Source organism: Camelina sativa, chromosome 2, assembly GCF_030686135.1.
Source record: "Camelina sativa cultivar CO46 ecotype springtype chromosome 2, ASM3068613v1".
Classification (NCBI taxonomy): domain Eukaryota; kingdom Viridiplantae; phylum Streptophyta; class Magnoliopsida; order Brassicales; family Brassicaceae; genus Camelina; species Camelina sativa.
In genome coordinates, this window is record NC_141881.1 from 18,251,510 (window position 1) to 18,266,208 (window position 14,699).

The 14,699-nt window shown below is 31.9% G+C and overlaps 1 protein-coding gene across 1 annotated transcript; it reads left to right on the forward strand.

Annotated features, from left to right (window-relative positions):
• The first annotated feature begins 13,839 nt into the window (after positions 1–13,839).
• LOC147948813 (uncharacterized) lies at positions 13,840–14,439 on the forward strand. Its single transcript, XM_087468667.1, has one exon. The coding sequence runs from the start codon at positions 13,855–13,857 to the stop codon at positions 14,437–14,439; it is 585 nt and encodes a 194-aa protein (XP_087324793.1). The 5' UTR covers positions 13,840–13,854.
• The last annotated feature ends 260 nt before the right edge of the window (positions 14,440–14,699 follow it).

Sequence of the window (14,699 nt, forward strand, 5' to 3'; positions counted from 1 at the left end):
GTTGGTGATGCAAGGGTCTCCTTTAACATGGATCTAATAACCAATACAGCAATTAATGGACTGCTGTATTATATAACATGCATGTGGACATCGGAGTCGGAGAAGAAGTTCCAAAAGTAGACACTATGCATGGACAAGGAAGAAAGGATTTATGTGCTTGAAACCAAACCTCTTCGTGTCCTCCATGATGATCTTGTTGGACTTCGGAACATTTGTGGAAGCTTTTGCCAAAACTGATTAGGCATCATCAAAACTACTCATGATGGAAAAAGTCCCATCCGGTTGGTAGAGAATTACCACCTCCAAAAGCCATACAAGTGTAGCATTTGAGTGAAGCAAAAGCTCTTCAACATAATAACAACTTGTGTGACAACTAAATAAATCATTTAAAAGACGTTTACTGTTTGTATCAACACTTTGAAATATGAAACTTCCCTTACTAATAAATCTGTTAGAGACAAGATAACATGTCACTTGATCCAAATTTTTTCAATTTGGGACATTTTTAAGAATATACTAAATTTTAAAAGAAATTTGAAAATTACATTTAACTTTATAGTTATTTGAAAACTACACATTTTGAAATGAAAATGGACAAAAATACCCTTATTTTTAAACAATTTTAACAATTAAATAAAAATAATAAAAACTTAATTTATATTTAAAAATAATTCAATTTTAAAAATAAATTACTTTTTAAAATTATTAAATACGAAATAAATTATTTAATAAATAAAAATTATAATGAAAACGTATTTATTGTATTTTAAATAATGATTACATGAATAAATTTTTGATCTTAAAAATTTGAATAAAAAGGATTTAAATATTTTTGTTGATATTATTTAGATTTAAATTAATTTAAAAATAAATAATTCAAGATTAGAAAATTTATAATATATATATCAATATTTTAAACTTATTTTAATCAATATTGATTTATTTATAATGTCGATTTTTTAAACAATCGTTTTGTTTTTGACTTCTGTTGACTTAATTATTTTTGTCATCGACTTATATTAAAATAGTTGACTTATGTTATGACTAGTGGATTTATAACATAGTCGATGTTTTTAACAGTTGACTTATTTTTTTTGTTCATCGATTTATATTTTTTTTCTGTTCTTCTGAAAATTGTAACGTTTTAAACTTAGAACTAACAATCTAAAACATAGTTTAGCACCTCTTTTTTTTGTATATGCATGAGTTGCTAATTAAGCAGTGTTAAAAATGTTAATAAATTTAAAACAGTAAGCATGCTCCACGCCTCCACCAATATCATGAACATCTGGGCGTATGTGTTGGTAAGTTACAAACGCATTGTATTCTCGACATAATCGGGAACCGCAAATATATAAACAAGAAATGTATGTCTATACTCTGTACCCTCCACCATAGTACCTTCAACACGTCGTCTCATACTGTTTCGCTTCGGATCATAATAGTAGACATATAACGTTTGATCATAATATCTTTCATACAAAAAAAAAAAAAAAAAAAGGTAGTAATATCCTATCGAAAAAAACAATCTCACCACAACGAGTGGCACCCGCAATGCGCTATTTCTGAAAACCCTCCATCTCGTAAAAGATAATCTTGGACCATTCTTGTTTTTCTCAGCCTAACTTCCCACGGTAGTTTTTTTTTTTTTTGGGTCAAAACTTCCCACGGTAGTTTAATAGAGTTGAATAGTGTTCATTCGGTAAATTTGTAGCCTCACCCTGATAAAATTTTTCAGACTTAAGATCAAAACTCACGATCAGCCCTGCTCAAAATATTTGAGGTCCCTGAGCTGAAAAATTAAAAAAAAAATGGCCCTTTCTCCTGTAATTTTTGAGGTAAAATTTGTTTGGACCCTAATTCAGTAAAGAAAAAATGCAAAAATTTAGTGGACCCGGTGCTCTAGCACCTCCCGCACATGTATAGACATATTTACGATAATTCTAACGTTGGTATACGTTGTTTCGTGACCGTTCCCTTTGTATTTATTAGCAGAACTTTTGCTGGATCCAGGTTTAGATGGGACATAACTTTTAACAATAGATAAATTAAGACTTACGATAAAAGAAAGTTTTAGTATTGGCAATTTGGCATAATATAATTCTTGAATGTGTCAAACCATTATCATCATACATAAGAAAACTGCTGGCATAAATAGAATTTCAACCAAATTTGTGAATCGTATGAGGATAAAAGAAACGTTGTGATGTGAAAGTAACCCCTAAGATTCTCTTCAGAAAAATGAATGTGCTTAGCTGTTACTATGATGTAGATGTATATTGGGGCTGCTATATATTCTACCGTAGAATTTCTTCTAATACGTGTCTAAATGATCCCGCAATAGTGTAGGAAAGAAAAGAAAACACAAACTCTAGCTTCACTAACAAGCCTTGGCAGTCATTTTTACCAAGAAATCTCTTCTCACGTACACTTTTGGAAGAAATAAAAAAAAACTATTTTTTTTTTGAATACAATGTAAAATTTATTTGAAAAAAAAAAGTTTTACATCAAGTTTTAATAAAATATTTGCTTCACAGTAACAAAAAAGGAAAAGTACCGCCTCAAACATCGGCTAGTGATAGAACGATGACCGACTTGTTCTAACCTCAAAGTATAATTCCACTTCAAACACGACGCCGCTTGGAATATTTGCATAGTGCCAAGAAAAATACTCCATATATAGGCCATTGATGCCTATTTATCTGTGTGAATTTACCACGATGATACAGGTTTTGAAAAGCCGAATGTAAACGATGATTCACGAATTACGATAAAAGCAAAAAACGATGATTTACCAATTAGTTGTGTGCAAGTAATTACGAAGATGATGATCTTTCGAGGAATACGAAAGAGAGAACAGATGGAATTATACCGCAATAATGATCATGAACCGTCCAGAAAAGTTACATATACAAATCTTTATTATATAAAATTTCTATGATGGTTGTGATATCTCATATCAGTATTAATCAACGGAGACGAGGACGATCGAGCTATTTAAAACGACTTGCAAAAACGATTTTGCAGATTCTTTCGTTCAATATTTCTTAAAAATGTACTCAACATTAAAAAAAAAGATATTAGCTATATTCGTACTCAACATGCGTGTCCATATATAATCTTGGAAAATTCTGGAAAGCTATTAAAATAGTTCGATAAGATTTCTTTGATGAAGAGAGAATCGGAAAAAGAGAGATTGAACCATATATAATTGTAAAATAACCTCATTACCGAAATGCAAAAAAATAGAAACAAACTAATTCAGTACTTTTTGGTGTGTAGATTTTTGTCGTTTAGAACTTGTTTGTATAATAAAAAAAAAGTGTTTGTTAGCAGTTTAGTACATTTTTGAAACATAATAATTATGAAAAACATACACTCACTATCTAGAATTGGGAAAATAGGGTGGTGTGAGATTGATGTAGGAAGAGATAGAAAATTAGGTGGGACATAGTGATTGGAAGAAGATTACATTTAAACTTGCTCAAGAAAAAAGAAAATGAACATGAACATGAACATGAACATATTAATGGAAGACACCAAGCACAAGCACAAAAAGAGGATGCTTACCTCGAAGAAAAATGGAGCAGTAACCGGTTGAAAAGATAACCGAAGAAGACGTGAAAAAATTTCATTTCACGCATGATATGTCACAGAGATGTGAATGTGATGGTGATCAGAGGAAGACACGAAGCAAGAAAGGAAGCTGCTTACCTAAGAGATAAAAGGGAGACACAGCCAGTTGTGAAAGGAAAGAAGAAGAAAGATTTCCTTAGAGAAAGTGAGTGGAAGAAGGTTGCAAGAGAAGTCAAAGAAATCATGACAAGATCATGGAGTAGACGTGAAGAAGCTCATGGAGACTTCAAGATTGTTGACAGACAATTAGAGTTAGACCGAAACTCAATTAAAGGGGAATGTTAGTGATAATTGAGTTTGGTCATATGCTACATGTTTAATTATATACTTAGATATGGGTATGTATATTACTGTATGCACGTGAATAGGTGTTTGTTAGATACTTGCGTTGTTTCCGTTACTAATCAAACGGTTACGACCGTAGCACTCTATATAACATGGTATCAGAGCCCTACTGATTCAAGGGTCTCTGCGCAAAACATAGGCGATGGAAGGAACATCATTTAAAGTGATTGGCCATGGTCGAGAGTTATGGAAAAGAAAGAAGAAAGAGAGGGAGAGTGGGAAGAAGGAAACTGATTATGTGGGCATTAAGAGTTTTTTTTTTAAATTTTGTCTTCTTTATTATATTCCATACAATCTAAAAACATAAATATTGGCTAATTAAAATTTGTTTTCTAAAAATTTTTAGATATGTAAAATCTATGTTTTTTTGATAATGTTAAATATTTTTTACAAATTTTGTATTTGTGCACTTTATTAAGTGTACAAATATCTGTACACATTATTAAGTGTACAGATGTCTGTACACATTATTAAGTGTATGTAATTTGTTTAATTCTTAGGGTTTCATATGTTTGTACTGCAATGGTTTTGTAAAAGTTATATTTGTACAATCATAAATATGTACGAATACAAAAGATTTATATAATATATTTAAAAATGATTAAACAAAATTCATATCAAATTGTAAAAAAAAATTATAGTTTTTTTTGCATCTAAAAAGTTTTCTAAAAAAATATTATATTAACAATTATTTGAAAAATCAAGAAAAGGAAAGAAAATGAGAAACAATAGCATGAGATGTAATTAAGTAGAGTCTGGAATGGTAAAAAAAGACTGTAGAAATAGCTGAACAATGGTAAATGTGTTTTTCCCAATTATAAATAATGAATGTATGTGATTCCTTTTTATGTTTGAAAAACGTATTATTTTTCCATATATCTCTAAAAAAATGAGACTAAAAATTTAAATGAAAATACATAATATTATTTTCTGTAAAGTAAACCGAGAAAAAAAAGAAAAGAAAATCTGAAATGAATGTGAAAGTAGTCAAAAAAAGTTAAATAAAATCAGTTAGGATTGATTTCTTTAACTAAATAAAATATAGATTTTTTAATTTTTAGAACTTTATGGAGAGAAACTAACAATGAATAGACTCAATGGAAAATATTTATTACTCAAAATACATAACGATTTATATTTCGTATGTTACTTAAAAAGAAGAACAGAAGGTTAAAGCTAAATGTTACGTACAATTGTTTTTATCTTGAAGTACAATGCAAAGGCAACTGAGATGCTCTTTCAGTCTAAGGGTCCGAATGGTGACTGCATATTTGGCTGTGCGGGAAAAGAGGTTTTAGAGTGCGGTATGGTTCAACTGTGGTATATGCATGAAAAAATATTTGCAGAAAAGTGCGGTTTATACAGAATAAGCGGTACATAACAAAATTTGATTGGTGAAAAAAACTATTTGCAGTTAACAATAATATGTTTGAATGGTAAAAATACAAAAAGTGATACATATTACAAATTATAGATAAAATTATCAAAGTGCATGGCAAAATCCAATTTTCTTTTTGTAAAAATGGTGACGTATTATATATTTTAAAATTTATTATAATAAAATAACTATATGTAGTTATATATTAAGTGTAATTATCTATTTACAAATGAGATATACACCCTATTATTGTAATAAAATTTTGAAATAAAATTTTAAATTTTGGCGGTTAATTCATTATCCGACGTCTTTAATGGCTAGGGTGATGAAAAGTCGATATTTCAGGAACAAACATCCTCTTATGGCAAAAATCCAAATAACCCTTCCTTTGCATGGAGAAGTATTTATTCGACAAAGGGGTTGGTGGAGCAGGGAGCGCGATGGGCGGTAGGCTTCGGTTGCTCCATCTCGGTTTGGCGTGATCCATCTGTTTGAGCCACCAATCTTGGAGTTCTCTTTTAATTATTAAGGTTTGGTTGAAAAAAAATACTATAAGAAAATTTTCTGATTTCTTTGTATATGTGATTTTTTGAAACATAAGTATAATATGTATACCAAATATTAGTGAATTGAAAAATTAAAATGAAATTTTTAATTTGACTAACTTATTTTTCTTTTCTTTAAATCTGTTTTTTTTTATATATAAAAACTCATTATTTTATAACTTATGAAAAAATTAATGAAATAATTATTATATTTAAAAAGACACATTCAAAAACTAAATTATCTATGAGAAGTTTTAACAATTAAAAAATAAATCGATTATTAACTCTTTTTATTAGTTATAAATTAAACAAAAAAATATTTATATCCAGTAGGTAACTGTTAAACAAAAACGCTGGTTAATTGGTGAGTTATATACCCAACTGCGGTCCATGTGTTAATTTTGTTTCTTGAAAAACAAAAAAGAATTATTTTTCTCTCTCCTAAAAATGCAAATTACTTTATTTTTGTGATTGGGGTAAAAGTCACTTTTTAAAAAACCACACTTAGAAATCCGCGATTGTTATGTCACCATTCATTGCCTAAATGATACATACATTTGTTTTTATTTGTAAGTACAATGCAAAGACAAACTGGATGCTGTTACAGTTTTTTACCTTTTCTAAGTACAATCTAAAACTGTTTCAGTCAACGCAACGCAACTCCAACTTTATATTCTCTTTCGTATAAACTCTATTCCTTTAACTATTTACATATTAAATCTCTGACCGTGTCTCTCTTTCTAAACAATCTCAATAATACTAATCGAAAAGTACAAATAAAAATATTTACTTTTTTAAAAAGTTTTTGAAACAAATTCATAACAAGATTGGTTGATTGGCTAAATTAAGAAAAGAAGGTTAAAGCTAAATGTTACGTACATTTGTTTTTATATTGAAGTACAATGCAAAGGCAATTGAGATGCTCTTTTGATACGCCCAAAGTCAAAGGATCACTCAGCCGGATTAGAAAAGATAGAAACTCGCCAGGGTGCAAGGAGCAACAAGGGAGATTTAATGGATTGAAGGATCGCACAAAAGTTGCCGAAGGCTGCTGATATTTCCAACTCCAATAGCTGCTAGATATGACACACTAGTCCAGCAAGAGGAGGCTGTTGCTTGGATATTACACACCAAGAAACAAAGAAATGTTCTAGACAAAGAACAAAGAGATAGACTCATAAAATGAAAAAGGAAAATTGATTGATGACTCTCAAATGAGATTACATGTGTTTATATAAGGTTTAAGAAACATGGTAACAAAGCCAAGTATTAATTATTCTTGAAACTAAAAGACAATAAATATAGATAGTTGAATGAAGACCCAACTCTTGGTCTTGGTGCATATTTCTCTTCCCAAGGTGAGTTGAACTCCATTTTTGTCACTCCTCTTTGACCACAAAATAAGGTGATTATTTTGGGCTTTCTTGGGCTTGTATTTGACTCAAAGTGGGCTGGGCTTGATAGATATCATCCCCAATAGAAATTCCCATGTTCTCTTTGACCATAAGCTCTTCAATTAACCCATTAAGTGCATTCTTGAACTTATTTCCCTTTGACTCTTTGGTCCAATTTGCTGATGAGAAACAACATAAGCTGTACCATTTCTTTACCTTAGGCTTAGTAGAAACAACACCTGGTTGCCATACATAATTCTGGAAGCTCTTAAACCAATTGGTCCTAAAACTCTTCAAGTGAACAACTAGATTAACCTTCTTTGGCAAATGGAATGTATCCCAAATGGTTGTTTGGCTGGAAGAATTGATCTTCAACTTGGTTCGTGTTGAACAAGGCTTAAGGATCTTCTTGGATGGTCTCATGATCATATCATCTTTCAGTCTAAGGATCCGAATGGTGACCGCGTATTTGGCTGTGCGGGAAAAGAGGTTTTAGAGTGCGGTATGGTTCAACTGCGGTATATGCATAAAAAACATTTACGGAAAAAGTGCGGTTTATACAGAATAAGCGGTACAAAACAAAATTTGATTGGTGAAAAAAAACTATTTGCGGTTTACAATAATATGTTTGAATGGTAAAAATACAAAAAGCGATACATATTACAAATTATAGATAAAATTATCAAAGTACATGGCAAAACCCAATTTTTTTTTTTGTAAAAATGGTGATGTATTATATATTATATATTTTAAAATTTATTATAATAAAATAACTAGTTATATATTAAGTGTACTTATCTATTTACAAATGAGATATATACCCTATTATTGTAATAAAATTTTGAATTAAAAAAATACTATAAATTTTTTTCTGATTTCTTTGTATATGTGATTTTTTGAAAGATAAGTATAATATGTATACCCAATATTAGTGAATTAAAAAATTAAAATGAAAATTTTAATTTGACTAACTTATTTTTCTTTTCTTTAAATCTTTTTTTTTTATATAAAAACTCATTATTTTATAACTTATGAAAAAATTAATGAAATAATTATTATATTTGAAAAGACACATTCAAAAACTAAATTATCTATGAGAAGTTTTAACAATTAAAAAATAAATCGATTATTAACTCTTTTTATTAGTTATAAATTAAATAGAAAAATACTTATATTCAGTAGGTATCTGTTAAACAAAAACGCTGGTTAATTGGTGAGTTATAAACCCAACTGCGGTCCATGTGTTAATTTTGTGCCTTGAAAAGCAAAAAAAAAAATATTTTTCTCTCTTCTAAAAACGCAAATTACTTTATTTTTTGTGATTGGTGTAAAAGTCACTTTTTCAAAAACCATACTTAGAAATCCTCAATTGTTATTTCACCATTCATTGCTTAAATGTTAAATACATCCCCTTTTTAATAAAGGGAAGTACACAACGTTGTTTTGGTAGACTTTATAATTTTAATAAATGGTTACAAATAGGTTATACATAAATTATAAATTAATCCATATATTAATTAATTGGTTACAAGTTGATAGTTCATATATTAATAGTAATACATAAGACCTTAATTGTAACCGAAAATCTTAAACGGGATATTCCAAATTTGACCTAACACCCTTCCAAGCTTTTAATATAAATCAATGTATTTAAAATCGGACCGGAAGATAAACCGGAAGTCTTTCGGGTCACTGGGTCAACAAGTTGGACCGATTGAATTACGGGTCAATTAGTTTATTAGTTTGATTACATTTTATGAATATAACATCTACTTTTCTATAAACATATGAACAAAACATTTATAATTAAGTAGTAAACAACAAAAATTAAACTTTTAAATGATTAGATAAAATAACTAACTGATTCTTTTATAAATAACAACATTTATTAATAATTTGGTTTAAGTTTAAAGTGCCAAAATAAAATATTTTAATTTGAGACCGACAACCCGATCTGACCCGCCGGTTCAAGCACCGGTTCCCGGGATTTTAGCGGGTTTTTAGTGGGTTTTATTTGTTAGGTTTTTAGAGGTTACTCGGACCAGAATACCTATCGGATTGTGGTTGGATCGAACCGACCGGCCGGTCTGGTCCTGGTTAAATAACATTGATATAAATCATTCAAATCTCTATTCACCAAAATACATCTCTCATATTCATACAAAAAACAAAAATAATAACAATCGTTTCTCAATTTACAATGCTACACGTCTTATAAATTATATTTTATTTTAAAATTAAAATACAGATAAAATGAATTTTAACCTGTGCTCTAGCACGGGTCCAAATCTAGTTTGTTTTTATTTGTAAGTACAATGCAAAGACAAAATGGATGATGTTACAGTCTTTTACCTTTTCTAGGTACAATCTAAAACTGTTTCAGTCAATGCAACGCAACTCCAACTTTATATTCTTTTTTTGTATAAACTCTATTCCTTTAACTATTTACATATTAAATCTCTGACCGTGTCTCTCTTTCTAAACAATCTCAATAATACTAATCGAAAAGTACAAATGAAAATATTTACTTTTTTAAAAAGTTTTTGAAACAAATTCATAACAAGATTGATTGATTGGCTAAATGAAGAAAAGAAGGTTAAAGCTAAATGTTACGGACAATTGTTTTTATCTTGAAGTACAATGCAAAGGCAACTAAGATGCTCTTTCATTTTAATGGTCCGAATGGTGACCGCGTATTTGGCTGTACGGGAAAAGAGGTTTTAGAGTGCGGTATGGTTCAACTGCGGTATATGCAAAAAAAAATATTTGCGGAAAAAGTGCGGTTTATACAGAATAAGCGGTACAGAACAAAATATGATTGGTCAAAAAAACTATTTGCGGTTTACAATAATATGTTTGACTGGTAAAAATACAAAAAGCGATACATATTACAAATTATAGATAAAATTATCAAAGTACATGGCAAAACCCATTTTTTTTTTGTAAAAATGGTATGTATTATATATTAAATATTATAAAATTTATTATAATAAAATAACTATATGTAGTTATATATTAAGTGTATTTTCTATTTACAAATGAGATATATACCCTATTATTGTAATAAAATTTTGAATAAAAAAATAGTATAAGAAAATTTTATGATTTCTTTGTATATGTGATTTTTTGAAAGATAAGTATAATATGTATACCAAAACTTAGTGAATGAAAAACTCAAAATGAAAATTTTAGTTTGACTAACTTATTTTTCTTTTCTTTAAATCTGTTTTTTTAATATAAAAACTCATTATTTTATAACTTATGAAAAATTAATGAAATAATTATTATATTTAAAAGGACACATTCAAAAACTAAACTATCTATGAGAAGTTTTAACAATTAAAAAATAAGTCAATTATTAACTCTTTTTATTAGTTATAAATTAAACAAAAAAATACTTATATCCAGTAGGTAACTGTTAAACAAAAACGCTGGTTAAATGGTGAGTTATATACCCAACTGCGGTCAATGTGTTAATTTTGTTTCTTGAAAAACGAAAAAGAATTATTTTTCTCTCTCCTAAAAATGCAAATTACTTTATTTTCGTGATTGGTGTAAAAGTCACTTTTTTTAAAACCACACTTAGAAATCCGCGATTGTTATATCACCATTCATTGCCTAAATGTTACATACGTTTGTTTTTATTTGTAAGTACAATGCAAAGACAAATTGGATGCTGTTACAGTGTTTTACCTTTTCTAGGTACAATCCAAAACTGTTTTGGTCAATGCAACGCAACTCCAACTTTATATATTTTTTTCGTATAAACTCTAGGGAATTTTACTAAATGTACCACATTGCATATAAAGTTTTTCAATTTTACCACATTTGAGTTACCTTTTGAAATCTACCAAAAGGAGCCGCATCACATGGCGTTTATACCCCCAGTATTCTCTGCCTGCGAAAAAGAAAATAGGTGTTCGGCGAGGAAGTACAACCTATGACTTGGCATTAATTACATCGGTAAGTTGAATTGGCATTTAATGTGGACAAAGGAGCAGAATGCTAGGTAAAAGGAAGCATTAGAATTAATAATAAAATAAATGAATTTCTTGTTTTTAACGGACATGTTCCTTGCGTTTAAGAGTAGAAGACGAATTGAGAGTTTTTATGGTGGACGAAGACACTGGTACGAAGGTATGTTAGTATTTATTGAGACAAAGATTTTTATTTCAAGTTTTTTTATAGTGAGTTGGTATGTTCATTGTGCTGCAATAAATGTCCATCTTATGAAAGTATAAAAAGAAGAAATTTTGAAAATGTCGTAACATGTTTTAGTTGGCATAAAATTTGTAGGAGATGGAAGAAAGTGTTTGTGTTTTAGTTGGGGACTGGACTTGTGAAACTAGTGGGATTTGGAAGTTTGTTCCTCGCGTGGGAGAATTGGCGAGGTGTGTAGGGTATAATCAAGGGACGACATTGGTAGAGTTGGAAGAGAAGATCGCGAAATTGTTCAGGGTGCGCTTATGGGAGACAAAATTAATCTTGAGCTTTTGCTTTAGAGGAGATGCGGGAATTATGAGTCAAAGAAAAATGCCCCCGGTTGCGTTAAGATCAAAAATTGATTGGAATCAGTTCAAGGGGTTGATGGCGGATTACGGTGAACTATATCTCTATGTGAGTTTTAAAGGGTCGGCTGATGGAGAAAAGAGTGACGACATAGGGATAGGGTGCGATGGTATGGTTGCGGATGAAGGAGATGATGGGCTTGATGATGAAGTTTTGGTGGCGTTTGTGGAGGAGGTAGAAGCAAGTCATAAGGCTAAGATGGCTCAAAGGGTGGACAAGGGTAAACAGGGCTTGTCCACAATAGCTCTGGTGGTGGACAAGGATAATCAGGGGTTGTCCACAAGAGCTCCGTCGGTGGACAATGGGATTGGAATGGACAATAATTGTGAAGCGGGTCTATATGAGGTTAATGTGGTTACTGAATTAGAACCTGAGGACAATGTAATGGTGGGTGACCATGTTTAGGTGGTGGTCAATGGGGAAGATCGGCTTTGTGATGTACCGGTTTCTGATATGAGAGAGATGGGGGACAATATGATAAACGTCGACATAGTTGGCACATCTGGTGATGTTGTAGGTCCATTGTCCACTGTAGAAGCAGTAGTGGACAATGGTATAGTTGGGGATAGCAATCCGGAATATGATTACGATGAGTGGACTGAAAGGATTAACAAAGAGTATCCTCCAGAATGGGATCCTAACATGGTGAGGACGGGTGTAAATGATGATGAAGATGAGGATGTGGTTATGGAAGAGGGAAACTCTAGCGGAATCCCAATGAACAATGCGGTAGTAGCAGTGGGATCCTCATCTAGTTATCAATGTTTGGATGCTGATTTTGTTGATTTTGTTGGAGGACCTGTGATAGATGAAACTGATCCTCTATTGTTGAATGACGCTCCACCATGCCATGATAATATGAGAGGCTTACCAAGCCATGAAAGAAACATGGATTTAAAAAGAGCGGGTGATGCAATCCATGTAGGTAGAATCTTTGCAGATAAGGCAGAGATGCACAAGGCGCTTTCACTTTATGCTAGGAAGAGGATTTTTTGCTTTCGAATAGTTGCTTCCGACAAAACAAGAGTAATCGCATCCTGCGTGGACAAGAATTGTGGTTGGAGGGTTTATGTTGTCAATCTTCCAAACACCTTGAATTTGGAAGTGAGAACCGTTACAATGGAACAAGACTGCAACGTTGCAGCTAGGTCTAGATATGGAGAGAAAGCAACAGGCAAAGATATTGGCTGGACTTTTGCGAGGCAAATTTGCTAATGGGAAGAAAGGACCAAGGGCTTGCGAGTTACCAGAACTGGTATTGTCAGAGTTGAACGTAATGATAAAGTACATGAAAGCATGGAGCGCTAAGGAATTGGCTGTTAATGCTACACGAGGAACTGAAGAAGGAAGCTTCAAATTTCTGTCAACGTATCTACACCTCGTTAAGTCAACAAACCCTGGGACAATAACAGATTTGCATACAACAGTCAACAAGAAGGGTAACACTTTGTTCAAATATATCTTCTTTGCATTTGGGGCATGTATTGATGGGTACAAGTTTCTTAGGAAGGTTATAGTGATAGATGGTACATCGATGAAAGGTAAGTACAAAGGCTGTTTGGTAGCAGCTAGTGGCCAGGATGGATATATGCAGATTTATCCACTGGCCTTTGGGGTAGTGGAAGTGAATAATAATGTTGGGTGGGTGTGGTTTTTGAATAATCTATCAAAATTTGTTCCAGACGAAGAAGACCTTGTTTTCGTATCTGATAGGCATGCTTCAATCTATTCTGCACTGGCAAAAGTGTATCCACTAGCACATCATGCAGCATGCGCAGTTCATCTTTTTCGTAATGTTAAACACAAATATAATTGCTGTGGTTTTGCTGGGCTTGTCTCAAAATCAGGGAGAGCATATACAGTTGGTGATTTCCGTTATTGGTGGAGGCAAATCGAGGAAACAAAACCAGAGTGTGCAGAGTATCTACTTAAGATTGGACTACCACATTGGACACTATCACACTTCCTTGGTAACCGTTACAATTTGATGAGTAGCAACATCTCAGAGTCACTGAACACCACAATGCAAAAGGCTGTTGATTATCCGATAGTGTCAATGGTAGAGTTCATAAGAGCAATGTTGATGAGGTGGTTTTGGTGTAGAAGGACATTCGCTGGGAAGACAAGGACAAGGTATACACCAGAAATTGAAGAATTATTGATTGACCATCTGAATGAGTCACTCAAATGTGCGGTTCTTGGAGCTACTGACTGGATTTACCAAGTGAACGACGAGATTGGGTGTGAGTTTACAGTTGAACTAGAGAAAAAAACTTGTACTTGCAGAGTGTTTGACGTACTTATGGTACCTTGCTGTCATGCTCTGGCTGCTGGTCGGATAAGAAACATTGACCCATACACACTTATAAGCTGCTGTTATTTTGTTGGACCATGGAGAGAAAAGTACAAAGGAATTATAATACCTCTTCCAAATGAGAAAGACGTCGACATCCCAGAAGAATTGACAGAGGTACCTGTAAACCCACCAAGGACAAAGCGCCCGGGGGGAAGGCCAAAAAAGAGAAGGATTCCATCACAGGGTGAAATTCATCATGTAAGTCACTATATTTAAACATTTATGTCCACTGTTAAAAAACATGGTCCATGTAACTAAGCATTTGTTGGTTGGATATCAATGTTTTCCAGAAGAAGAAGAGAGAGAGTAACAAAATGTGGGAGATGTTTTGGACAAGGTCAAAACAGGAAAACATGCTCGACGTTAATTTGAAGAAATGAAGATTGGTTAAGGAAGTGTTATGGATGCTGATGGATTTTTCACTTTGAGTCCCCTCTTATTTTGTCTACTATGGTTGTAAGATTTAATGTCCTTCA

Coding starts and splice junctions, on each gene's coding strand:
- LOC147948813 (XM_087468667.1), top strand. CDS start 13,855: ATGAGTAGCAACATCTCAGAGTCACTGAACACCACAATGCAAAAGGCT.